At 37.6% G+C, this 27840-nt stretch overlaps 3 protein-coding genes across 6 annotated transcripts; 1 reads left to right on the top strand and 2 right to left on the bottom strand.

The window, feature by feature from the left end:
- Positions 1–40: 40 nt before the first annotated feature.
- LOC137953183 (uncharacterized) lies at positions 41–13754 on the bottom strand. Its single transcript, XM_068800442.1, has 6 exons — positions 13328–13754; positions 12519–12595; positions 1411–1476; positions 1132–1206; positions 973–1047; positions 41–700 (listed from the first exon to the last, which is right to left on the bottom strand). The coding sequence occupies exons 1-6, from the start codon at positions 13647–13649 to the stop codon at positions 242–244; spliced, it is 1074 nt and encodes a 357-aa protein (XP_068656543.1). The 5' UTR covers positions 13650–13754; the 3' UTR covers positions 41–241.
- A 416-nt stretch (positions 13755–14170) lies between these two features.
- LOC137953837 (uncharacterized) lies at positions 14171–18833 on the top strand. Of its 3 annotated transcripts, XM_068801353.1 has the most exons (6): positions 14260–14290; positions 14377–14555; positions 14694–14767; positions 14949–15066; positions 17861–18004; positions 18153–18833. In XM_068801353.1, the coding sequence occupies exons 4-6, from the start codon at positions 15040–15042 to the stop codon at positions 18330–18332; spliced, it is 351 nt and encodes a 116-aa protein (XP_068657454.1). In that variant the 5' UTR covers positions 14260–14290; positions 14377–14555; positions 14694–14767; positions 14949–15039; the 3' UTR covers positions 18333–18833. The 3 variants fall into 3 exon arrangements, 2 of the variants coding, with proteins under 2 accessions (XP_068657453.1, XP_068657454.1); XR_011112435.1 differs by having other exon boundaries at positions 14171–14555; positions 14949–15282; XM_068801352.1 differs by having other exon boundaries at positions 14171–14555.
- Positions 18834–19012: 179 nt separating this feature from the next.
- On the bottom strand, positions 19013–21851 carry LOC137953828 (uncharacterized). 2 transcript variants are annotated; one of them, XM_068801341.1, is made up of 2 exons: positions 21721–21851; positions 19013–19824 (listed from the first exon to the last, which is right to left on the bottom strand). In XM_068801341.1, exon 2 carries the CDS (start codon positions 19751–19753, stop codon positions 19286–19288), a length of 468 nt encoding a protein of 155 aa, XP_068657442.1. In that variant the 5' UTR covers positions 19754–19824; positions 21721–21851; the 3' UTR covers positions 19013–19285. The 2 variants fall into 2 exon arrangements, with proteins under 2 accessions (XP_068657442.1, XP_068657441.1); XM_068801340.1 differs by having other exon boundaries at positions 21738–21851.
- Between the last annotated feature and the right edge of the window lie 5989 nt (positions 21852–27840).

The following is a 27840-nucleotide window of genomic DNA, read 5'->3' as shown; positions in this document are numbered from 1 at the left end:
ATGATTTCACAAGTAACTCTGGTGCAATGACTTCAAGCAGTGGCCAGAATCTGATGCTGAGATGTCTGAAACTTTAATGGAATAGCAAATTTGACAGGCAAACTTGGTACTTTAACAAAATTACATACCTTGAAGATAAAAGGCCCGTCTGTCTATCTTCGTTAACTGAAGAAAAAAGTCTTAGAAAGATTGACGCAGTTGGGCACCCAATGACATCTGGAAAATCGAAATGATGTTTTTCCTAAGGGGCAGAAGGCCTGGGAATCTGCATATTTGGGGGAGGGGGTGGCGGGCGAACACCTTGGTTATGAACCTGATGGCCTGGAAAACCTTGAGGTGGCAGCATTGATGGAGGACGACCCATCTGTGAACCAGGAGTGAAATTCGCCATGGAACCAACTGATGGGGGAGGTGGGGCAGGTACATTTCCACCGGGAGGCATGGGTCGAGGGGGACCATTTACAGCTGAAGGAGGAGGTGGTGGTTGAGCCCCCATAACAGGTGGTGCTGGAGGTGGTGGGCCTCTTGGAGGATTTGCGCTTGGTGGAGGTCCCTGAGGTGGAGGTGGTGGCGGGGGTGCTTGAGTTGGAGGCAATGGCCTTGGAGCCACACCTGGAGCTGTTGTACCATTGGCTGCTGGCGCAGGTGGTGCTGGCGGTTTATTTGCTTCTGGTGGTTTGGTCTTGAAATATAATTGCAGCTGCATATTGATCATACCCAGCTAATGCATGTCAGAAATCAATGTAATTGTGATTTATCCTAAACAATTTACTGATCTTTAGTCCAAAAGGGCGCAGAGTTGTATTCTTCAGTGTTCAAAGAATGCTACTCCCCGCCAATAGAAAATCAAAGAATTTATAGTATGGGGGAATCATTCAATTGTCAAGTGAAAATATGGTGCAATTTCTGATACTGCTTAGTATACTGAAAGGAAAATAAAAATTACTAAAAGCATTGAATCCATCCACAAACCGTGAACATCTTTGAATCAGGGTCCCAGTGAGAAAAGAATTTGGGGGTTGATTTGTCAATCTCCGTGCTGGGAACCTATAAGGAAACAATAAGCCCACAACTTCAGATTTATTTTCTTTGAACACCTCTAGACTTCAGACATATCAGAAAATAATGTACCTTGAAACTAATGATCTCATAAGGCTCAGCTGCAAATAGAAGGAACTGGTACCTTTTATCAAAAGGTTGAACCCTCTGTAATGAAAAACCAATGAGAAATGAGCTAATAGCTATTTCAATATGGTGAAACGTTTTTTATTTTTTATTTTTTTATTTTTAAATCCATCCCCCGAGTTAAGTTGATGCAAGAGAAACAACACAGAAGTTCTCAAGAAATGGAGCCCATCTTTCCATTTGATTAGACAATCATGAAAGGACAAGTTCAGTGCCAGGTTATACCTGCTCAAAGGAAGACATGAACCGGTGTCGTGGCTTGCAGTTGTCTTCAATTTCAGGATACTCAATCTGCATTTAAACATTACACCGCTATATTAGAAAAGAAAATTAGTCAAATCGTGCATACTTCCTCCTGTTACAAACAGAAGGTATGGAAATGAATTTTGCATAACAAAAACTGTTTAATTTTTGGAGTCAATAATTATCTTCTTGTGCGGGTCAATGTTCACATGAGGCAGATACAGGACTGAGTAACCTGATGTTACTTTTCTGAGCCGCATTTCCTGATGTATTTTTTTCTTTATTTTCCTATTCCTTTTATGCCCTGTTCTTATGACTCGTGAGAATTTAAACTGGAACAACATTTATCAAACTGCAACCCAACAGAAAATAGGTTCTTGAAAATCCATGATGGATTATCCACCTATTCGTTTGGGCTTGTCGATCAATTCATAAGGGTTTATGTAGAAGAACGTGCATATGTTTCTATATAGATTGTCCATGCTCAATACCACATTCCAAAAAATACTCTTAATACCCCAGCAGCTGCCCCTCCATTTGCCTCTTCATCATGGAAAGAAATCATCAAAACATACAGATTTCATCACTCATATCAGAGTATTTGATCAGGTACTAAGGTGTAGTACAGAGAACAAATTGGGATGTGGTCCCAAGGAGTTCATGGCAAAAAAAAGAGCACAAAATCTTGCTCAATTGGAGTTATAGAATAAACTAGAGAGCAAGCAAGAAAGTGAGCAGCCTCACTTTCTCACGTGCACCTCACCCCACTCCCTCAAAATCTGATGGGAAGGCACAGGGTGGAAAAAAGGAGCCCCAGCACACAGACACCTCAGTCAAGGGTATTAGCCTCCCTCCGCCTTGTCCCCTCTGCTCTCGATGGAGAGAGAGAAGTGGTCGCCTCCCTCTCTTCCACTCTCTTTGTGACAAGGGGAGATGCAAATAGAAAGAAATTGACCTCCCTCCCCCCATTCCAGAGGGTAGGGAAGGAGGGAGGCTGGACTTCTGTGCACACCTCTCCTCTGTTACAAAGAGAAGAGAGGGAAGCAAGAGGGAGTAACTACCCCCCCCCCCCCCCCCCCCCCCCTATCCATCTAACCCCCCGACAACCTAACGCACTTCCATCAAAGCTTAGTTTAAAAAATCCAGCCGGAGGAAGAGACCAAGTCTCCATAGTCGAGGCGGAGGGCGGGGGGGGGGGGGGGGGGGGGGGGGGGGGGGGGATAGGACAATTTTGCAACAAGATCCCAATTCTCACGAAGAATGATCCCTCCAAGACTTTTGAATTCTTTTCTCATCCGAATCCAAGAGGTGACTTGCCCCACAATCTGATTGCAGAGAATGTAGTCAGGAAGGGATTTGTTATTAAACCTTCTGTTATTCCGTTTTTTTCAAAAGCCCCAGATAATGTGACCGACGCTGTAGGAGATTAATACCTTTTCCAATTTTAGGGAGATTAACCTTTGTAATCGTGTGGATTATAGAAACGAGATTTTGGGATGAGCAATAGTGCAAGCCAATTTTGTTGATGAGATTTGTCCATACCGAAGTGCGCATAATTACAATGCCGAAGTACATGCTTCTACTCCACTATTTCCATTGTTTCTTCGTGTCTTTGGTTGTGCCTGTTTTTCCCATGTATTTGGTCTTTCTAGAGACAAGTTGTCACCATGGGCAATTAAATGTGTGTTTATGACGTATTCTCGTACACAAAAAGGGTACAAGTGCTTTTGTCCATCCACTAAGAAGACATTTATATCAGCAATTGTGACCTTTTTTGAAGATACACCATTCTTTACCCCATCCTCTGTTGAGTATGTTCCCCCTACCACAAGTCCTATAGTAGTTTTTCCTACTCCTATTGAGGATATCCCAACCCATCTTTTGGTGTTTTTATTGCAGGTATATCAGAGGTGACAAGTAACACTGACACAATCCACTCCTTCACTCACACCAGACCATGACCCTTCTTCATCTTGCAATCCAGGGGAAAGTGATTTTCACCTCCCTATTGCTCTTCGTGGAGTTCGTAAAGGTACTCGACATCCTCTATCAAACTGTGTCCTTTCATTCTCTATCTGACAAGTAAAAATAAATTTACCTTGTCACTGTCTTCGTGCACTATTCCTTCTTCTGTGCAGGATGCCCTTTTGCCTCCCCTATGGAAGCAGGCTATGGATGCAGAGATGAAAACAATGTTAGACAGAGGAACATGACAATTAAGTGATTCACCTCTAGGCACTACAGTTGTTGGGTGTAGATGGGTCTACACGATGAAATATAAGGCAGATGGGTCAGTTGAATGCTACAAAGCTAGGCTTGTAGCCAAGGGCTACACTCAAACTTATGGTGTTGATGTCTTCGAAATGTTCTCCCCTGTAGCTTGATTGTCATCTGTTCGGATTTTGATTTCCATAGCAATTAATCAATGGTGGAAATTGTGTCGACTGAATATTAAAAATGTTTTCCTATATGGCAATTTTGATGAGGTGTATATGGAGCAATCTCCTAAGCATAATCCTCAGGGGGGAGACTGGCAAGGTATGCATACTCAAGAAGCTATATATGGTCTCAAATAAAGCCTTCAGCATGGTTTGAGAAGTTTAGCCAGATAGTCATGTCTATTGGTTTTTCTAGAAGTCACTATGATCACTCTTTTTTTGTATGGAAAAGATCTTCTGGTATTGTGGTGCTACTTGTGTATGTTGACAACATCATCCTATCCGGTAATGATGCTACTGGTATTGAGGAGGTAAAGATATATTTGCGAAAACATTTTCAAAGTAAAAGACATTGGATCTTTAAGATATTTTATGGGTATTGAAGTAGCTAAAAGCAAGACGGGTCTTATATTGACACAAAGGAAATTTGATTAGCTCGAAAAGCAACATGCAGAATGTTGTAGCTAGATCTAATGTTGAGGCTAAGTATCGAGTCATGGCTCGTACTGTCAACGAGTTGATGTGGGTAATATTTGTGGTAAAAGAACTAGGGTTGCATAGGGATGAGCTCATGACTATGTACTACAATAATCAGGTAGCCATTTTCATTGTAGGGAATCATGTATTCCATGAGTGGACTAAACATATTGAAGTGACTATCACTTCATTCCAGATGCCAACATGAAGAAAGAAGTGCGTACACCTTATGTTTGGTTTGGGGAGCAAATTGGAGATGGCTTTACTAAAGCACTTGGTAAAAGAGAATTTGGAGTCTTCTACGACAAGCATAAGATATTTTGGTAATTACACATTGTTGGAGGTCTCACAGGTACCACATCTTTACTTCAACTTGTTCAACACATTGAAATGTATCTATGGTTTAATTTTCATGTAGATTGAGTATGTATTGAAGGAGATATAAGGTGTTAGGTGAATTTTAAGTATAAAGACCTGGTTATTGACAAAAAAAACCCTTCTCCTCTTTCAAAGGCACTGACATTCGAGACAACTGGAGCAATTTGGCGAGGATGCACATCGGAGCTAAAATCCCAGCTATGCAAGAATGGACCCCTCCGGATACTGGCTACCTAAAACTAAACTTTGATGGATCTTCTCTTGGAAATCCCGGGATAGCGGGATTTGGGGGCGTCATTTCAGACTCAACTGGGAATCAATGTTTTTCCTATGCTGGTCCTTTAGGCATATTCGACTCAATGTCAGCGGAACTACATGGCCTTCTTAATGGATTGCGGGTGTTCAAAGACAAATGTAGTGGGCCTATTCACATCGAAGGAGATTCCAAGGTGGTGATTGGTTGGTGCCAGCGCAATTCTTCTCCCCCATGGAGGCATTGGGATGTATTCCAAGAGATTTTGGATATTGTCTCTTCCTTTTCTTGTATTTGGTCTCACATTCCGAGATCTGCTAATTCGGCAGCAGATGTGCTTGCCAAGGAGGGAGCTTTCCTGCAATCTCTCGTTGTTAAGGATTTGCGCCCTCCGCTTTTGTAGTTTTGTATTTTTCTCTTCCTTCTTTTTAATAAAATTACATCTTCATAAAAAAAAAAAAATTAAGTATAAAGGGTATTTTTTGTAATTATCACATTTTTCATTTAATAAAAGATTGGGGGTCGAGCACGACCCTAAAGGAGCCTGATTCTGACATCTCTTCTTCGGCCCTCTCTCTCTTCTTTATTCTCTCTTGTCAATTTTTCTTGTCTTTCTCATTCAATCTTCAGATTTTTTAGATATTTTGTCAACTGGGACCTCCAAGGGATTTCTCACGTTATGGAACAAAAGTTAGAGGAACAATGTGGGCAGTTAACATTAACAACTCAATTCAAAGACATTGGACGGTAAAATTTTTGTGCTATATAATGTGTATGGCCCAATGACAAAAAGTAGAAGAGTTGTTTCTTGGGAGATGCTCAAGATGAACGGGGTAATCCAATTGTGTTTGGTAGTGACTTCAATACAGCCTTTTATTGGCATGAGTGAAGTTCTTCAGGTTCATGCATTACCCCAGCAATGAGGGGGTTGGCAAAGCAGATGTCATCCATATTAGTATTAATAGAGGTGAATTTATTAGGAATGCAGTACACGTGGATAAATACCTCCAAATCTCTCAAGACTCAATGTTGGACGGGTTTCTCGATTCGTTATTATTAAATTTTTGAAAAAGAGAAATACTCCATTGATTTGATGTAATTTGATTACATGAGCCTTTATTGATAATAGAGGAAACAAGTAGAATTCAATTACAATTAAACTACCCTTGTCCCAATTACACCCAAAGTTAAACACTAAAAATAAGTCCTAGAACAATTGAACAATTGAACATAAATAGAAGACTAACATAGCTGAAACAACTTTAACTGAGACTCTTTTGTGAGACCTCCTCCTGTGAGACTCCTATAAGACTGCCATATTAATTCTGGCTCATGAGACTTCTTACTGTGAGAGTCATGTAAGACTCGTTCATATCTACTTTTCAACACTCCCCCTCAAACTGGAGTTTATAACTTCAGTTTGCAATGAAAAAGATTCTTGATCTTCAATCTTTGTCGCCTAAAACTTTTTCGTAGATGTTGAATCTTCATCATCCATTCTCCCCTTTTCTTGAATATTTTGGTCACATAAAAATTACCATAACATGTGGAAGAAAATACCTTTTTCTTGTACTTATTCTTCTACTTCCCCCCCCCCCCCCCCCCCCCCCCCCCCGAACAAAACACTATGTGGGAGAAGAAAATCACTCCTAACCATACGAAAAAGCTCCATACACATTCAAAACGGTCATAGTTTGAAACACACTCCGCTCAATTTTAAAGGCGGAAAAACGACTCAACTTTAGGGCTTAACAAAGAGATTATTCACTTTTTTTAAAGGTAACTCAAACACAAATCACCTCTTGGGTACAGAACAAAAGACTTGACTCAAACTAGATGTTGGACACACTCCTATACTTTTAAGGTAGTGGGTCTAGGCATTGCTCTAAAATAATGAAAACACAAGATGATAAACTAAAGAAATAATTGAAGAAAACAACTTTAACGGGAAGGAGGCAACTATGCAACACTCATACTTCCAAAGTGATCCTTAAAAAAAAAAAAAAAAAAAAAAAAAAAAAACTAGGGGAGATTATAATAGTAGAACTTAATAAACTTGACCAAGTATAACTTTTTTTAGGGTGACCTCAATTTTTTGGAGTTAACTATGAGGAAGATACACAAGCAAGTAACAAAAGCGCAAAACTTGAAAACAGCATTGAAGCAAGACATTGCATACCTTGAATGAGCACATCATGAAGTGATTAAGTCTGACTAAAACTCTCAGATTAGAAGAGAAATTTGTCTAAAAACTAGGATTCTAGGATAAAAGAAAACTCAATTCACATCAATGAATGGAGAGATAACAGGAGAGAAAATAGGAAAAAAAAAAAAAATTTCGGCAGAACTGACATTTGGTACTTCTGATATCGATATCTCGAAAAATATAGCTCAAAATCACAAACGATTTGTTGCTCAAGAAACTAGACTCAAAGAGCTTTAAATTGATACTTAATTTGGCATAAAAATCTTCGTTCTTGAATCTGTTATGACCTCTTGATTTGCTTCGTTCTGTAGTTTGATCCTTGCCAACTCCAATGTGAATATCTTCTTAAACATAGATTAGATTGACTTGAAATTTTCTCCTTCTAAAACTACACTTTGATAGCTTTCATACAAATATAACTTTTCTTCATAAAATATACTTCTTTTGATATAAAGAATCTGATTGATTTCGGACTCTTTAATCTAGTTGAACTGAGTACTCTTTCTTCTTTGGCCAGCATGACCATTGACTCTTCCGAGATTGTTATCTCTTTTTTGAAAACTCATATTGAAAATTGGTTGGATAGGTAAGAAAATAAACTTACAGATCTTTCTTTTGATATATAATTCTCTATATAAAGTCTCATTCTTGATGGTATAAAATGGCTAGAAAATCAAAGCTTTTTGCTGTTGCTCGAACCTCTCTTGCAGTTTGCTTCAAATATAGATTTCTTTTTATAGAAAACTCTGATTGTTGAACTTCTTTTTGCGTTGGAAAGTAGACTCAAAGATCTAAACTACTAAAAATGATAGATAAAAAAATGATCACATTATCTCTTTGGGTTGACTAAGTCAACTCACTGAACCCGCTCTGATACCATGTTGAATTTTTGGAGAAAAAAAAATACTTCATTGACTTGATGTAATTTGAATACATGAGCCTCTATTTATAATAGATGAAACAAGTAAAACACAATTAAAATTAAACTACCCTTTGTCCCAATTACACTAGAGTTAAACACTAAAAGATGTCCTAGAACAATTGAACAACTGAACATAAATAGAAGACTAACATAACTAAAACAACTTTAACTTAGACTCTTCTGTGAGACCTCCTCCCGTGAGACTCCTATAAAACTCCATATTAATTCTAGCTCTGTGAGACTTCTTATTGTGAGAGACACATAAGACTCTTTCATATCTGTTCTTCAACAATTATATTGGTCGATACATTTCTTCATATGCATGATTTGATTCTAGCATGACTGATTTCTAACCATTGCCCTTTTCTCCTTTGCATTTTGAGAGGATCCAGTTTGAGGCTGAGGCTGAAGGGTTTCATGATATTCTCTAGAATTGGTGGAGAGACATTGGGGTTTTAGAGACACCTTTCAAGTTTACTTTCAAACTCAAGAAATCTCACTGCTAATGTTCCTTTGAACTTTTATGTAGATACATGCAAGGATGACCCCTTCTTAATCAGCCTAAGGCAACCAATCTCTCATTTATACGCTTTCAGCTGTGGAGGCAGACTCATCTGAGCATCCTTTCAGCCTAGAAGTGATAGAAGTAGCAGTAGTGCCTCCCTTGACCATAGATTAGTCCACAGACCCTGATGGTTTTATTTATTAATTTTATAAAACAATCAGTGCTTCATTCTTAGCACTTATTTCCAAGAAAGAAGGCACAGAAAATTCCACAGATTCTAGACAATCTCATTTCCAGTGCTTACAAATTGATAACTAAAATCCTTGCCAATAAGGTTAAAGAAAGTTCTCCCTTCAATAATTAGCCTTAACCAAAGTGCTTTTATCAAAGGTTACCAAATTCCTGATTCCACTTTCTCAATCCATTCTCATAAGTCTCGTAGTTCTGGAGTCATCATTAAGTTGGATTTGGAAAAAAAACTTTGATAGGGTTAGTTGGTCTTTCCTAGATTCAGTTTTGGAGAAAATATGTTTTGATCACAAACAGAGGTCTCAGATAAAAGAGGTTTTGTCTAGTGCTTCTTTTTCTGTTCTTGTTGATGGGTGTTCCCAAAGGTTAGTTCAAAAACTCTCCTGGTCTCAGATAGAGATGTCCTCATCCACCTATGCTTTTTAGCATTGTTTGTGAGGGTCTGGCAGTCATTTATAACACCACTGAATCTCTTGGATGGCTTCAGCCCCATCCAGGTTCTCTGATTCAGTTTAGCACTCCCTTGCTGCAGTTTGTTGAAGAGACCCCATATTTTTGCAATTGCATTCAGATCAGGTTTCAAGTGTGAAGGCTTTCCTAAGTATATATAAAGCTATATCTGGTCCAAAAGTTAACTGGTCAAAGTCTTCAATACTGGGAGTAAACCTTCCTGAGGATGCCAATTTGACGATCTTCTAGGGTGTAGAGTATCTTCTCCTCTCATTTTACATCTAGGCCTAGCCACATAAAAACTTTTGAATTTCAGTTGTGGAAAGAATTCAAAGAAGATTAAAGACAAGGAAAGGTAGCAACTTAAACCTTGTCAGGAAATTAATATTAATTGAAGCCACTTTTCACAGAGATCCTACATTACTACTTTCTCCCATGCTCAGTTAATATCTCCTCACAAATAAAGAATCATGAAAAAAAAATCGTAAGAAAGGATCATCCGAAAGATTTTTAAGTATTTTTTGCAACAGTGAGAAAGGAGGTATCCATTGAAAGAGCTCCCAAGGGAGTGAGTAGTGCAAAGAAGACAAAACTGAAAAAATAAAAAAATAAAAAAAGGAAGAGTCAATAAGGACATGGAAGCGGAGAGGGAGGGGGAGGGTTCAATGGAGAAGAGATGTACCAACAGCGAAGTGTTGCCGAGTGGATCCCTTCCCTACCTAATCAGTCACTGGGTTGTTTGCACTTCCAAGGGTGTTCTGCCAAGACGCATCCAAGTTTTAAAAAGATCTTCAATCTCATTAAGAAACAACCAGAGGGGGACCTTTCTTTCCACTACCCAAGGAATAACAACTGCTCAATCCCCTTCTATGACAAGGGGGTCTGAAGATCTTCCCATATAAAGTCACAGGCCCTGGAGTAGGGCTCCCATCTCAGCCATGGTTGTATACCCGTGACCAAAGATCTAATTATCATTTGGTTAAGTGGGAAGAAGTGTTCTTGCCTAAAGTAAAAGGAACGTTGGGAATCTAATCCAAAAGGATCGTGATCCAAGCTCTTCCAACCAAGTAGCTATAAAGTTTAAAAAAAAAAAAGGATACATCCTACAAGAGTAAGGAATCTGTCAAATACGATTACTCCTTCAGAGTTGGATCCCTCTAGACCCAACTCCTGGCATTGCCTCAAATCTTTAGACAGTCCTTTCATTGTCTAAAACCTTTCTTCTACAGGGTCTCAAGTTTTACATCTGCAATAACTCTTGTGTTAGATTTTGGAGAGATGGATGTAGGGGTGGCATCGAGTCAAGCCAAACTCGAATTTGTGCAGGTTTGAGTTTGGCTTAACCTTAAGACTTCAAGCTCAAGCTCGAGCTCAAGCACAGACATTGAGCCTTAAATTGAACTCGAGCTTGAGCACGAAAAATTTAAAATGAGTTTAAGCTTGAGCTTGAGCCGAGTTTAAACTCAACATACATTTAAAACTAAAAAAATAAAAAAAATGAATACAGAGAATTTGGTGATGAACTTAGTACCATTGAATTGCACACTATTGCAGAGGAGTTCAAGACTTTGTAATGAAGCAGACTAATATGCAATAGTCGACTTAATAAACCTAATAGACAGAGCAAACTTCTCCATCAATAGCATTTATTCCATTGACAAGCAACAACATTGGATGTTGAGGGACCCGAAAGGGCTGAACAACGATTGTCTTTGAGGTTTGTGGTAAATAAGAGCAATCATCAACCAACTAAAAAGGAAACTACAGAAAGCAATTAGAGTGAAGGGCATTTTTGTAAGAAAATATATGCTAACGTGTGGCTCATGAGCCAACAAGTCGAGCTTGGAAAATCTTGAGCTCAGTTTGTTATACTTAACGAGCTTTATTCCAAGTTTGAACTCAAGGCAAGCTCATGTAAAAACTGGGTAGAGCTGAGCTTTTTTCAAGCCAAGCTCGAGCAACTTGCGAGTCAGTTTAGCTCAATGCCACCCCTAGATGGATGGATAGATAGATAATGGTCTTCAATTAACCAAATTTCCATTTATTTTGAGTGTTGGCGGTGATAATAAAATCTCTTTTTCTAAGTTTTTTTGTTGAGGGGAATTGGAATTTACTTTTTCAAGGAGGGATTTGAGATCACAAAATAGATGAAGTAAAATTTCCAATGTAGAAAAGGATACTCTAATTTAGAAGTTCAATAATTCGGGTGAATCCTCAATTTCTTCATTTTATTCTCATTTCTTAGAAAGTAATATTGTCAGTCATCCAGCTACGTCTTTAGTTTGGTCAATTCCTGGAGTGCCTAAAGTTCACATTTTCTGTGGTGTGCATCTAAAAAGGAAAACTAACCACTGACCTGCTTATTTGTAGGGATAAAGTTGTGGGTTGTGTAATGTTTCATCTAAGTCAAAAGACCACAATTTTTATACTGCCCTTCTTTTTCTGTGTTTGGGGGAGCTGTGCAGTGGAAATTTGGATATAGTTGTTGTTTCGCCAATTCCCAGATTTTGTGGTGCATTATTTAAAAATGCCACTTTCAAATCCTAGGAGAGAATTTTGGAGAATTGCTGATTTGGCAGTCACTTTGTGCCTTGTGAGAACAAAGAAACAAAAAAACCTTTGACAAAAAGTCGCACCCTTGACTGCTGCCTTCTGTTATTCATTATATGAAATTTTGGGTTAGCAAGCTCTCTTCTTTTTAGCATATTGAGAGTGCATTATGAGAATTTAGATATAACCAGATTGATGCATGTCCAATGCAGGCATGCTCCTAGATCTGCTAGCACAATGGCTGATCCATTAGCTAGTGAAGGGGCATTTCATCAGCATTTGATTTCAAGAGAGTGCTTTATTTTAGAGGTTAATTTTTTATGTATTTAGTTTAAATTTTATTTATTTTTTATTTTTGCTCTGGGTGTGGTCCATTGACAGCCTTAAGGAATCTCCAGGTTCATGAGGTAGTTAGAACAAATTTTAGAGGCTATTAATTATGAAATCCATTGCGAAGTCCATGCAGCCAAATACCACAGCCATACTTTGGTTTATCGTCCTTATATACAATCCAACGGAAGAAAATAAAAAGGTAAACATGGAAAATTAGCTATAGTCAGAAACTCCATCATAGAAGAACGCATGTAGCAGCCAAGCTTTGCCCAAACAGCACTATTGAAACTAGAACAAAGGGAGAGCTTTTCAAAGAATGGAAAAAGCACCTGGAACAGGAGAGAACGCTGTTTAGTCTCAGCATCAAATTGCTTAGTGACTCTGTATCCAGGCCTCCCAATCTTGACTGTCAGCACATGAAACATGGATTTAGTAAAAGCTGTTTTTATCATTGTACATTAGTCAGGAAAGTATTAAAGACAGCAGCACATAGAGCTTGCATTGTTGTTCTTGGATAAACAGATAAGCAGATAAGTGTGATTCCAACAAGACAGGCCACACATTTATACTCCTTTTGAGGCAGAAAGAAATACAACTTTGGGAGTTGGCAGCATACCCAATAAGTTTTAGAAGCTACTTCACAAAACTCTTTGTTGTTTGAGAAGTGTTTAGCTAAATGGCAGTTTGAAATTACCCACTAGTAACAGTTGACATATAGTGAATCGCACTCCTTACAGGAGACCTCTCACCGACCTCTTCCAGATGGAAGAAGAACAATAAACACGCTACGATTTGAAGAACCTTCAGTAATCTGTAAACTCATTTATCATTTTCTGTGTAGAGCTTATACACAAATCGCGAGTATGACCAAATGAATGAATAGCCTTTCTTCCCTTGAATTGCACGAATAAATTAACTTTATTCAACTCATTCACTATTTTTTACCTATTGGCCAGACAAAAGTAATCTAGAAAAATGATGCTTGATAATACAAGAAACCAACAATATCATTGAACATGAAGTTAGCAGGATACCTGCTTGGTAAACGGGTCTTGAATAATTGAAATGCAGGAAAATCATAAAATCCATATTAATCTGTCTCAATAAGTAGGATAAAGAGATAACTTGAATGTCCTACCTGATTTGCGGAGCGCAACTTTTCGCTTGTGGGGTTGGGGCTGGGCGGGGGCTTCCTTGGCTTCACGGGCAGCTCGCTTGGCCAAATTAGTCTGATGGCGCTTGCCCTGAGTGTGGGCCAGGTAGTTACCTTCATTGTTGTGGAGGGTCAAACAGAGCTTGCATTCATAGCTTCCGAGATGGTTACGCATGAAATAGGGATCTTTGGCAAGATCGATTGTCTCCAAGGCGAGCCTCCGCAGCCTCTCCCTACGGTCAATCGCCTCATTCTGCGCGGAGGCTGCGCCTCCGCCCCCAGGCTTCGCACCCCAGTCTCGGTCCATCGTACGTTCTCTCCCACTATCTTTTGTGACTGCGCAAGAACCTCTGCCCTAATTGAGACAGAAATCGACTCAATGCTCTGCTCAGTAATCTCCCGCCCCGTTCCCTCTGCCGTTTTACTGGGGAAGATATAAGAGGGATGATGGGCGGCCAGCAGGTAAATTACCTAATAAATATTATCAATTTGTAAAATAGTTTTTGAATTAGATAATATAAATTTTGGATATTATTTAAATGCATATTATATTTTTTTTCTAAAATATATAGTATTTTTTAAAATAAATAAATAAATAAAATTATTATTTTATGATAAAACCTCCTTTATTATTAATCAAACATTATTTAAATTATTAACTAATTATTAACATTTTAATAAGTCAAAAAATAAAATTTATATAATCATTATATTATTTTTATACTATATTTCGTCCTTTTTGACATCATCAAAATCCTAGAATCTAATCTCCATTCTCATTTGCTCGACTGCCGACTGCCGACTGCCGACTGCCCGAGCCTGGCTCTTTGTATTCGCCAAACTATTGGGATGGATTCAGGCAAAGCCTGTCCTCCATGCTGATATCCATCAGGATAAGTTGGGTAATTGCGTTCTGAGTCAGACTTCACAGAGCTGGCTGCTGCTATAGTTACGTCCATTACCTCCTTCCCAATACTTAAATCCATTCTGTCATGCCGAATTCCAAAAACTAACCTCCTTCTCTCGAAACCTAGTTCATTTTGGCCTACACCTTTTCTCCGAGGACCTCTTTTAGCAACAAATTGGTCGTCTCCGGCCGTAGAAAAATGGGAGCACTTGCCGGAAGGGAAAGGTCCGGAAGAATCAACGAGTATCGATGCTCTTCACCGTTTCATCCAGCTCAATTTGGGAAATTGGAATGGCTGTTTTTTCTGTGAGTAGTGGCTTATCTTTTTCCGCGTTTGGCATTTTATGCTATTTTGGATTCATGGGTTTGTTGAAGTTGTATCTGGTTTTCGATTTGTAAACAATTCGACGCCCACGGGAATTTGATGCAAAATTTCACCACCAGGCTGGCAGTAAGCTCGTATGGAGAAGATGAACTGAGCAGCTTTTGAAGCTCATGCGCCGGTTCTTGCAAATTTGGTAGGCTTTTAGCTTTTAACATTTATTATGAGATTTAATCTTTTCGGTGCATTTAGCTGGGAAATGCCGGAATCACGTAGTTTACAGGGTTTGTTTACTCTCTCTCTCTCTCTCTCTCTCTCTCTCTCTTTCTAGAGTCCGTGTTTGCTGATATTCATGGTTTGCTGTTCACATTGGGCAGATTATACATACAGCAGCCACCTTCAAGAACTTCATATTCAGATGACGATCTTGTGGTTGAATGGGCAGAGTACAAAATTAAAGAAACCAACATGTTCACTGTGGACAAGTATCAACAGGTATGGCTTAATTTACTGCTATTCCATTGAACAGCTTGTAATGGTTGATTTTATGTCTTCTTTTCCATTTGGATTATTGTCAATGTGTTAGTTAGCAGATTGGTTTTTTCCCCACAAGAAGGCGTTTGCTTTAACGTATCGAACAGCTGGAATGATTGAAACTGTTCTCAGAACAGGAGTTCTTGGAGAAGACGACACTGGTGAAGAATCTCCCAAGTCAGGTCCTTTCTTTAAATGATATTTCCACTACTTTCTAAGAAAATTTTGCAAATCTAGTTCCAGAGTTCCAGTACTAAATATTGTCAATTTTAGAAACTTGTCAAGTGCTAGAAGGATTCCTTTGCTTCAACAAATGTCAGAATATTCTACACTACCAATTGGCTTTTTCTGGTGACACTACGTTAGTGATTTGGGGAATGAATTATAATTTCCAGAATCTTCTGCTTTGAAAAGTAAAAAGTAGTTAGTGGCAAGTATTTGTTAAGGAATAGTCCCACATGAATTAGTGAATACAAAGATCTTGAGTTTATTAGTTAGGAAAAAGGTTTTCTAAGTTGGCTAGTCATTTTTGGATGGGTCTTGGATCGAACTGAGCATGGTATCAGAGTAGGTAGTCATATGTGGACCTTCACCCAAATTATCCACATGTAGAGCAACAAAAAAGAGCCACACATGAGGGAGAGTGTTAAAGAATAGTCCCACATAGATTAATGAATACAAAGATCTTAAGCTTATCAATTGGGAAAGAGGTTTTCTAAGTTGGCTTGTTATTTTGGGATGGGCCTTGGACAATTTATTTGACTAACTATTACAATTTTCACATCCCTTAGGAACCTCAAGCTTCCATCTCTCCGGCCTTCAATAGTCTGTGAAAATTGTCTTTCCTAAGAAAGACATGTGAGCAAGAGTTTTCCATATCATGGATCCAAAGAGGGGGGTCTTGAAATGTTTCTCATTTTTATGGAAGAGAGGAGAATCAACACTTACTAGCTCTTTTTTTGGCAGTTCTCAGGTAACCGGTGACGCTTTTCATGATTTTAAACTGAAAACTTGACACTAGTACTTGTAGCTCACTTTGGGTAAAACCTGGTTATGCATAAAAAACTGGATCTCCCTGTAGGGGTGGCATCGAGCCGAGCCGAACCCGAACTTGCCTATGTTCGAGCCGAGCTTGATTTAAATATTTCGAGCTGAACCTCGTCTCGAGCCCAAAAATTTTAACCGAGTTACATCCGAGCTTCGAGCCTAGCTCGAGCTTCAACATACATTTAAAATTTTAAAAATATATATATATAAAATAAATTGTATATAAAATTATGCATACATTTTACATAAAATTGGGCATGACCTTTATTTATTTAAAATTGAGCATAATCTATGTATATAATACCTATATAAAATTCGGTATGACCTCTACTTAAAATTAGGCATAATCTATATACATAATACCTGCATAAACACTCCATAAACACTCCATAAAATTGTCTATACATTCCATAAACACTCCATGAAATTGTTTATACACTCTATACACTCCATAAAATAGTCTAAATACTCCATAAAATAATCAAACACAACAAAATTAAATGAAATATCACTATCAATTTACAATCACCCAAATAAAAACTATAAATCCTTTAAATAAAATCCTATTACTATTAGAGACTTACTAGAAAATTACAAGAAATATTTTAAATTTTTCTTAGGAAAGTTAAATGGACCTCTTTTTGCCTCTTCTAAGGAAATAAATAAAAATTAATAATTAATCTAATATATTACTATACTTATCGATAAATTTTTAATCAAATAAAATATCAAACACAAAATTGCTATGAAATTGCCTCATGCTAAAAATATTATATCATCAACTGTTAAATACTTATTCCAAATTTTTCTATACAACTTATAAGTAGAAAAATATTTTCAAAAAACATGAGGCACTAATGGTCCCTATATTTATAAAAATGTTTTTTCAACATTTATTGAAAAAACCACTAATAGTCTCTAGAAAAGTATTTCTACTTAAATATCTTTTCAATTTCTTCAAGAGCCATGAGGAAGGGACAAAAAGTTTTTTTTTTCATTGTTTATGATGTCGCATGTATGACTTTCACACGCGTGAAATCGGTTTTATGATCTCGCACGTGCGAAAACGACTTCGGTGAGGGGGTAACTATTCTCCGGTTTTCCGCCGAGACGACGGGGAGTGAAGGCAAGGCGCGGTGCCGGCGAGCACTTGTCGTCGGCGACAGAAATAGAGGAGGCGAAGAAATCGGAGGGGATGTAGTCGCCGGCAAGGAGCTATCAATGGCAGCCAAAGCGGCGGACGGGAGGGGCTCAGTGTGCCCCCCCCCCCCCCCCCCCCCCCCCCCCCCCCCTCCTCTCTCTCGCTCTCTCTCCTGCTCCCGCTCCCGATCCCGATCCTGCGACTCGCCCGTTAACGAGCCAGCTCGCGAGCTTTCGAGCCAAACCTTGATTCGATTGAGCTCGGCTCATTAACTCAAACGAGCCGATTTCGGATCTCGAGCTCGAGAGATACTGAATCGAACCGAGCCGAACTCGAGCTGCTCACGAGCCGTCTCGGTTCGAAGCCACCCCTACTCCCTTGGATAGACAAGAAGTCAAATTTCTTCTCTTGAACATCTCTACTTGTTAGATAAATGGTTTTTGAGTCACTTAGGATGGCTATCCACCAAGCTGTTAATCAAGTTTTCCAAATCTCACGTTGTTTACAAACGAGCTATTCCGATATCTTTCTCGTGCTTATGTGATTATCATCTACCTAAATTTGCAGGATAATAAAGACAGGATAGCCTCTCATCTTGGCAAATGGAAAGGTCATTCTGTTACTAAACGAACTGGTGTTTATGGAGCTACAATTGCTGAAGCTGATACAGTCACCTTACTTGAAATGAATGAAAAGGGTCAGCTAATTCAGGTGAGGATGGTTCAAACTTCTTAATGGTCATTTAACATTTGCACAGCACTAAATTGTTCTTCAAAATGATTCTGTAAAACAAATTAATATATCCCATTCTCTTTAATTGGATGCAAATGGTACTTGTCTGATTTGGTTTCTTATCCAGGATATTACCTCAACGAGTAGCACAGGCATCACTACCAATGTTCATAGGAAGGGTACCATTTCTGACAACTTGCTCATCTTTGATGGAGGCTTTCAGGTGACCTTTTTGCCTGGAGTCATGCACATGGGATGCCCTGTAATGTGGCCAAGAGTGTGGCTCAGTCACAGTCGTTTCATCTAGAGTTCTGTTGGATGGAGTCACGGGGGAAGAGGCAGTGACTTATATGTACTTTCGATGTTGAAAGCTTGGCAGTGTCTTCAACATATGTTTTTGAGATAAAACTATAGGATCTCTGTACACTGGATATGACATCAATTGATGATCTAACCATTTGCTGAGGATTTAGAATGTTTGGAGACTGATATTGGGGTGTTGGATTAAGACCTGTCAAGGCAAACCAAAAATATGAAACTCAATGAATGGGGAAGAGCATCTTAGGTGTTGAGATCTAAGAGCTTTGAATCCTGGGATATTTTTTTGTCATAGTGCTGTATATGATTTCTTTTAAGAAGCCGAGGCTTATGTTTATGTTCTGAAGAGTACATTTGTTTCATTATATCTTGTAATTTCAATGTAGACTTAAAGTTAAGGCCATCCTAGTCCTCACATGCAATTATTATTAGTTGAATAGAACATATAGATGGGGGTCGACTACCAGCTCTATTCTCCCCTGATCTTACATAATCTCACTCAGAAATTCTCATTTTTTTGTATGAACTTAAACACTCTAAAAAATATGCATTTCTGCCATTCAAGACGGAATTTCACTTTGAAAAAAAAAAAAAAAAACTTTAACAGAACTACATGTGAAAGCAAATCAAATGGTTTGGAGATGATATATATAAAAAGATTGACTCTTTCTTCCTCCATATCATGCATTTTTTTAGGACGGATTGGTTGTATCATCTTCATGGATTAGTGAATGATCAGTACATTGCACTCCACTAGTTACCCAAAAATGTTAGCAGAGAGAACAAGACCAAGGATGCTATTGGTGGAACACACCAATTCCCTAAAAACCTTTACAAAAACATCCATAAACATATAAGGACCCATATCATCAATGTATTCTACTTCAACACAAACTTAGAAATGTAAGCGCTAAGGAAAAGACCAGAGATTTCATTGATAGATCACTCCAGTTCCTTGACAACCTTGAGACCCATACTATTAGCAGTCCCAATGATAGATTTGCTAATAGAATCCAAGGACATGTACTGACAGTAAGGGTCAGATTGCTTTATCTTAGCAATCTCATAGATGTGCTTGAGAGTGACTGATGATGCAGTAACATGGCCAGGACGGCTGCTGCCTGACTCAATTCCAGCTGCTTTTTTGAGGTACCAGGTGACTGAGGGGGACTTGACGGTAAATTCAAAGGTGTTATCTTTGAAGGCAGTGATGGTCACAGCCATAGGTGTATCAGGTTTGTACTTTTGGGTCCGAGCATTGAAGTCCTTGCAGAAAGCCATGAGGTTTAGTCGGTACTGCCCGAGTGCAGGTCCGACTGGAGGTGCAGGCCGCGCTCCACCAGCAGAAACAGTGAGTCGAATCGTGGCGGCTACTGGCCGGCGAGTTAAAATTTCTTTCAAGGTTGCCATTACAAGAGAGTCCAAGCAGAGAACCAGCAAGTTGCACTAACAAGAGCTTTTCAGTTTGGGCTTCTTCAGATCTACAAGACAAGATTATAAGGCTACTCTTCAGTGTGAAAAAAACTCAAAAGTCCGACATGTACTAAAGTATTCTAGCAACTTTTTCTCGAGGAAGTAAACTTATTTCACCTTTCTCGGATTTGCCAATAAATACAACAAAAAAATTCAAGTTAAACATTTTGAAAAGAAGGAATTGTAAGAGTTTTGGAAAAAGTGAGACCATCCAATGAAATTTTAAATTATTTATTTATTTATTTAAGAAATCATCCCACGAAATTGATTATCCAAAGCCATCCACATCCTGCTTATCCCATCTACAACCCCATTAGGGATAGAAGAAGAAATTGGTAAAAAAAAAAAAAAAAAAAAAACAGAAAAGCAAAGTAAAACATAAATTAATGGACAAAATAAGTGACCTGTGCTCTCAAAAATAAAATTTTTTTTAGAAAAAAAGTAGAGAACAGCAGCGGTGAAGAAATTATGTCTTGATTGTAACAGCAAACATCTCCAGAAGCTGTAGTCAATTCATAGCCTCACAGAAAATGGAGATAATAAGAACAAACTAGTTTACTATAGACACTGAAGGAAACGAGAGCAATGTAATCAGATGCCACAAATATTCAAATGCAAGAACAATCATGACATAAAGCAGAAACAAGTTGGGCTACATTTTCAAGTCAAGCTAAGAAATAAAAGATGTGCATCCAAACTCAGCAAGAAATTTATGGAAAAACAAACATTAGGAACACCCCTCCTTGAAAGCTTCACAAAGAAGGAACCTGAGGATGTGAGAGGAGCAAGACAAACTGACAAAAAAAAAAAAAAAATCATGAAATCAAATAGAAAAAAAAAAAACTTAGTTAACTAACTCTGAAATGACTAAGGGCAATGACTGTGTTCAATCCAGACGAATGCAGATCAAGTGTAATCTATACCTTCAATACTATTGTCATGGTAGAAGAGCATAAAGTTGGAAAAGGTGGAAAAGGGACTAGACAATCCAGACTTAAGGTTTCACATGGTAGTATTGAGCTTTTATATCATGATGTTTTTATATAGATATCCCTCACTAATGTAAGAATTCAATCAATACCTTGTAATTGACTCCATTATTTCCTGTAAAATATGAGGGTGTGAAGGGATAATAAGACCGTGGGGATTAATTAGTACAACCCTGTCCCAGGCAGTTAAAAATAGAACCAGGTAGTATGGAAGGGTTTCCTCATTTAGTGTCCATTTGCAACCCCTTGTTTCAAAACTTTACAAGAGGGCTAAATCAGATTCGACTGTAAAAGTCTATATGGACTAAAAGGATATCTTTAGAGAGATTAAACTGTATTCAAGAACTTCTCTTATTAGCAAAATATGAACTTGAAAGTAAGAACTACTGGAACTTTGTAACATATTGAACTTTGGTACAAGAGCTCCCTCATTGATCTATCGACACTCTCCCATATGGAATAAAAATAAGACCCAGCAAATAAACCCTAAACCCCTTGGACCAGTGTACAATATCTTTGGATTATCTAATAGACTTGTTATTATTAAACCCTCAACAACTACAAGTAAAAGAAATATACGCTTACACAGGTTTTCATGTCTCAAAAGTCATATTCTTACACAAATGAAAATTTAACTGACGCCGTACGACAAGAAAACCACAATGGCATATCGAGAGAGCACCTTAGGAATAAAAAATAATCAGAATTAAGCAAGGATGTGCATGCTCTATTTTCTTCCCAAAACAGAACCAAAGCCACCACAGAGAGCAATATACAACCATGGAATGATAAACCGAACAGAGAGAAGAAGACCAAAATCTACTCAATGAAAACGATAAAAAAATTCACGAAACTAAGCTTTTATGCAATATAAAGTAGAATTTTAGTTGATCTAACACTAGGAAGAATCAATACAAGTTGGGTATAATTACTCATATCCCTTTCTCTTGCAGAGAGGAGCGGACCTCCGTCGCCCTCTGTGACAGCAAAGAGAGTCCTTTGCCCCGCTCTAGAAATTGAGAAGAGAAGGAAAGAGGGAGAAAAGAGATCAGAAATGAGTTTTGTATGGGGATTGAGTTCGACACCCTTTCTATTTAATATATGGAATTAGGTAATTTAAAAAAATGCCCCTCAAATATTTAAATCATTTAAATCCTTATATCTCCCACTGTACAAAACCAAGTTAGATGAAATTAAGTTTAGAGACATAATGAAACATGTAGAATAAGATGAAATAAAAAACTGTAACATCTTGTTGGAGAAAAAAGACCAAAATACCCTTTAGTAGCTTTTCTAACACCTTCCCGCAAGCTGGAATATATAAATCCATAAAGCCCAACTTGTTGCAGAATGTCACAAACTCACATTTTCTCAAAGCTTTAGTGAACACATCTCCAAGCTAATCTCCATAATGAATATAAGGAATGACTACTTCTTTCTTTATTACAATATCCCGAATAAAATAATAATCCACTTCAATGTATTTCGTCCTCTCATGAAACTCAAGATTTTTGACAATAAATATTACTACTTGATTGTCACAGTATATAGTCATAGATTCCTCTTGATGAAGCCCCAAATCTTGTATCACGGACCTTACCCACATCAATTCATTAGCGGTGGTCGTGAAGCTAAAAGAAGAGTCCTTTCCAGGTGCCCCTTTCAAATACCTCAAGATTCTTTGTGCATCTTTCAAATGGATTTTTTTGTGAGCATTTCCATGAATGGACTAACCATATTGACAACAATATAAACATCTAGGCGATTAACAGTAGTATATATGAGTTAGCCAACCAACCATGAATATACTATCTTATCATTGATTTCAACATTTTGATCATCATGGAGATAATGTCCAACTTCCATTGGTGTTTCAACCGGTTTAGCTCCCAACAACCCATACTCTTGTAACATATTTGTTACATATTTCCTTTGTGTTAATACAAGACCCTCATTACTTCTTGCCACTTCAATTCCTATAACATATTTTAGCTAACCAAGGTCCTTAGTATGTAAATATTTGGCCAAGTGTGTTTTGACCTCTTTCATACTAGTCACTTCGTTGTCAGACAGTATAATATCATCCACGTATATTAACACCACCATAGTTCTAGTTGACCACTTTAGGACAAAAAGTGAGTGGTCACATTGACTATTGGAGAAACCTATGGACATCCCCACTTAGCTAAAATTTTCAAAGTCACGATTGTGGACTGTTTAAATCTCATATTGTTTTCCTGAGTCTGCAAACTTAATTTATCTTCCCTTGAGCGACATACCCTGGAGGTTGCTTCATATAGACTTCTTCTTCTGTAATAGTATACAAGAAAATAATTTTTATATCAAGTTGGTATGATGACCACCCCAAATTCACTGCAATAGAAACCAAAATCCGGAGAGAGGACAACATAGCAACAAGAGAGAATGTCTCAAAAACATCAAGGCTATAAGTTTGTGTGTAGCCCTTGGCTACCAATCCTTAAACCTCTCAATAGAACAATCGACCTTATATTTCACATGATACACCCATAGACAGCCAACAATAATAACACTAGGGGGAAGATAACATAACTACCACGTCTCCCTATCTAATAATGTCTCTATTTCAACATCCATAGCTTGCTTCGACTATAGACAAGAAAGAGTAGCCTGCACTGAATAAAGAATAATGCAAGTAGAGAAAGACAAAGAAAACTTTTTATAATTGTTCAGACAACAAATTGAAAAAAATAAAGTTGGACAATGGTTAAAGAACCCCTTTCCCAATACCTTTCCGAGAGATCAATGGGAAGATGTAAATTGCTTACTCAAGATATGTAGATGGATTGGGATCATGAACCGGTGCGAGAGAAGGAACTGTAGACTAAGATGAGGGCACCCATCGTCAATATATACTTGCAGTGGTTTTTGTTGGAAGACAAGGCCCAAGCCCACAAGACCAAGGAAGGCCCACACATCAAAGTGAATTAGAATATGGGCCCCAACCCATAAGACCAATGAAGACCCATGCATCTAAGAGATATAGAAGATGAACTCAAGGCCCACATATCAAGGAGAAGGTCCATAGGGCCATATACATTGATGGCAGGATGGTAAATAAAGGGTCATCTCATAGAGATGGCGTTGATGTAATTAAGTTAAAGTTCCATGGTTAAAACCCTAAACTCTAAACCTTAAGTTTAGGGGGTATTATTGTAATATAGCAGTTTCATAAATCTATAAATAAAGCTTCAGGGGGAGGGTAAGGGATCATAAATTCCATAACCCTTCTTCCTCTAGTTTTCTCCCAGTGGGTTTCTTTCCCTTTTTCTCCATGAGCTAAATTCATGGAGTCCTGAAAATCAATAGTTTCTCAAGAATAACACTTGGTGAAGGTCCTGGACTATCCTCGACAAGTATAAGAATAAAAGTCTCAGTACCTATAGGAGAAGAAAGAGCAACATCTAAAAAAGAAGACGCAAATAAAGGAGTATCCTCGAAAAAAGTAACATCGGTAGATACAGATGTTTTCTTCATATATGGACACAAATAGTTGTACCTCTTCTATGTGTGAGAACATCCTAAGAAAATGCACTTGGTTGCATGAGGTGGCAACATGTCGCTAGACGGACCAAACACATGCACAAATACATATGCAACCAAAAACACATGGGGACACATGAAACAATGGAGCAGAAGAAATTAAAACTTGTATGGGAATTTGACCCCTAGGAAAAAAAAAAGGCATCCTATTGATAAGAAAACAAAAAGTAAAAACTACATCACCCCAATACGACTTGGGTACATTCATATGAAACGACATCATGCATGCCACTTCCAACATATGACAATTTTTTTACATTTAACTACTCCATTTTACCTTGGAGTAAACACACAAGATGACTTATATGAATAATCCCTTGACTTCAACAAAAAAACATCAAATTTCTGGTTCATGAATTCAAGGAAAAACTTGAATAAATGTGGCAAACCGATTTTTTATTTTATTGTAAAAAAATTGAAATACATAAAAAAATTTCAGCTTACTTCAAAAGGAGATACACGCAAGTACATCTATTGAAATCATCAATAAATGAAAGAAAATACTTAAAACCAAATAAACTAGTTACAGGACAAAGACCCCAAAAATTTGAATGAACAATTCAAACAACTAACTATTCTTGTCATGAGAGACAATGAATGTATTTCGATGATGCATGCCCAATTGACATGATTCACACTAAAATGAAAGATTGGAAGGAAACGTAGTAAAGAGTTGAATTAGTTTTTTTCGGAGATTGATGAGGTGAGACTACATACTACAAAGCATGTAACATATTATCTAGTAAGTAGCTCTCCAGATAATAAATTCCGCCCCTCTCAGGCACAGAATCGGTCATCCTCTTCGTCTTGAAATCATGAAAACACACAATGTGGAGGATAAAAGGTTAATGAATAATTCATCAATTTAGTACATTGACTAACTGATAACAGACTAAGAGGGAATTTAAGAAGGACTAACATAGACTAAGGAGAGTGGAATGACAAAGGATTGACAATATCAATCCCTTGAACATATGAGACAAAACCACCAGCTAAGGTAACATGTTTAATATTTGAAGATTCTTTCAAATAAAAAAATAAAAATGACATACTTGACATGTGATTAGTAGCTCCTGAGTCAAGCACCCAGGTGGACGACGGATGCACATGAAGAGTAAACATATTTGAACTTGCTAGAGTGGTTGTAAGCGTAGAAGTCTAAACCATAGATGCAAAGGAAAAGGTAGTTGAAAGTTGAGCCATACATGGCACAATTTTTTGTTGTTGTAGTAACTAGTGCATTTCATCTAAAAGCCCTAGTGTAATAGTATTTACTACCTCAGTACATGTTTTTGGTGTTGTTGAGTTTTTGTGTTTTTAATGCTACTTTATACATCTTAATACATGATGCTTAATACAACACCCACCTCATGCTACTTGTAGGATTTTTGGGTGGCATTTGTCACGTACATGGTTACACTTGGTAAGCAAGTGATGTTGTTTGAATTCCCAACAACAACATTAACAACAACACATGTGGAGTCCTTTGAATTCTCTAATTGGAAGAAGCTTGCACGTTATTGTTATTCAACAAAGCGAGTTCTTGAGAATTACAACACCTGTTTTTGGATTATGGAATTTCCTTCTTGAAAGTATTTAGTTACACTTCAATTGACTTGATCCCCCTGGGTAAGGTGATCCATGATAAATTTGGTGTGATTGAGGGATGATGACAGTAGTTCACTCCATTACTGCCACCCAAAAGATCGTTGATGGTCCCTCAAATACTAGCTTCACTTGATCTTTCACCGCTTGAGGTCTCAGAACGTATTTAGTTATGAAGTTATACTTATGATTATTTCATGTGTCTTTATTACTCTTAATGACTTTAATTATTTACATGTTATCCACTGCTATATAACAACATATATGGTATGGTTTCTTTGGGCATTGGCTCACTACCACAATTGCTACTGTCTCTTTGGTTGAGACATTACTATTGAAGAAGGGATCCTTTGTTCATTACCTTGGGTTCATTATTTGCTAATTATTGTTAGATTGATTTAACTTAAAGGATTTGGTTGGTTCAAAGAGTTTAGTTCTACAATGGCTCTTAAGAACACCAAAGGCAAGAGAATCATTTTAACAGAAGAGTTTGAATTACTTTGGAAGATAAAGCATACGATGTTGTCTGCCCTCATGAGGAATTTGCATTATTTCATAAGATAGAACACATGATGGCCCTGATTTATTCACATTATCTTCCTTTAATTCCCTATTAACCTTTTGCTTGTCAACCTTTCTCCTACGATCTTTTATTTGATTATCTTTACCCTCTTAGGGCAAACCCTTGGTGTGTTGCTTTGGTTTGGTATTTTTTATATATATATTGATATATTTTAAGTCCATTAAGACTTTTTTATTGGTACCCTTTGGGTTTTTATCACAGTCTTTTGAGTGACATACATTCATCTCTTTAGTGATTATTATCACTATTTTCGTTCGAAATCCTTTGAGGTTAGTTTGGACTTATGTTTTATCACCCATTTTTTTACTTTTTGAGGGTATGTGTCTACGGACACGATGATGAAGAAGATTATTACGATTATTACTACATCTATTTTATTTGTTTCAAGCTAGGATCATTGTCACTACCTCCAAACTTGAGGGGGAGTGTTGGAAGGTATGAATAAGTTGGGGTGTCATTGATGTAATTATCTTATGATTTTTTTTCTTATTTACCATATCTAAAAAGTAGGATTGTAGGAGGTAGAAGAGAGAGATGAAAAATCGCTTCAAATTGTAAGTTAAGGAAAGTGAAATACGGACTATTGATCTATTTCATGTATAGATCCAATGACTCAAATATCATTTTCACATGTTTCATATTTTAAGCTATTTTGAATCAAATCTTCCTCCCCTCCCCCCTCAGCCTTCTGATCATGATCAACGACTATCTTAGTAGTCCAATCAAATACAAATTATTGATCTATTTTCATGCACAAATCCAATGACTCAAATACCATTTTCACATGTTACATATTTTAAACCCCCCCCCCCTCCAATGATCGGACAACTAAGATAGCCGTTTCACACCAAATAACTTTTCGCATATATATATATATATATAAAGAGAGAGAGAGAGAGAGAGAGAGGAGGACTAATCAAATATGAAAGCCATTTGGTGTGAAACATGTAAAATGTTACCTCGGCCATTCGATCAAACAACTATCTCAACCGTTCAATCATGATCGGGTGGCTGAGATAGCCATTTCGTACCAAATGACTTTTTGTATTGGATCAACCTTGTATATCAAAGCCATATATATATAGATTTACAACTGTACATATCCAAAGTAATTCCATGATCGGGTACAAAACTATTGTATGGAAGTAATATGGTAATTCCTATTCAAATGGTTATACAAGGAAGATTTATTTCTTTGACATCTCTTTATGAATTGACAAAATGCCCTATTTTCTTTGCATATCATCCTTGAGTCCTATTTTCTA

Source organism: Aristolochia californica, unplaced genomic scaffold (genome assembly GCF_029961685.1).
Source record: "Aristolochia californica isolate CCGP_79_NKW_82.1479 unplaced genomic scaffold, dmAriCali1.0.hap1 SCAF_16, whole genome shotgun sequence".
In the NCBI taxonomy this organism is placed as follows: domain Eukaryota; kingdom Viridiplantae; phylum Streptophyta; class Magnoliopsida; order Piperales; family Aristolochiaceae; genus Aristolochia; species Aristolochia californica.
The sequence above is the reverse complement of the archived record's forward strand: the minus strand, read 5'-3'. Positions and strand labels throughout refer to the sequence as shown.

Coding starts and splice junctions, on each gene's coding strand:
- LOC137953837 (XM_068801352.1), top strand. CDS start 15,040: ATGTTCACTGTGGACAAGTATCAACAG. Junction 15,067..17,860: donor CTGTGGACAAGTATCAACAG/GTATGGCTTAAT, acceptor CTAAATTTGCAG/GATAATAAAGACAGGATAGC. Junction 18,005..18,152: donor AAAAGGGTCAGCTAATTCAG/GTGAGGATGGTT, acceptor TTTCTTATCCAG/GATATTACCTCAACGAGTAG.
- LOC137953828 (XM_068801341.1), bottom strand. CDS start 19,753: ATGGCAACCTTGAAAGAAATTTTAACTCGCCGGCCAGTAGCCGCCACG.
- LOC137953183 (XM_068800442.1), bottom strand. CDS start 13,649: ATGGACCGAGACTGGGGTGCGAAGCCTGGGGGCGGAGGCGCAGCCTCC. Junction 1,477..12,518: donor AGCGTTCTCTCCTGTTCCAG/GTGCTTTTTCCA, acceptor GTTTAAATGCAG/ATTGAGTATCCTGAAATTGA. Junction 701..972: donor CTGATTCAAAGATGTTCACG/GTTTGTGGATGG, acceptor ATCAATATGCAG/CTGCAATTATATTTCAAGAC.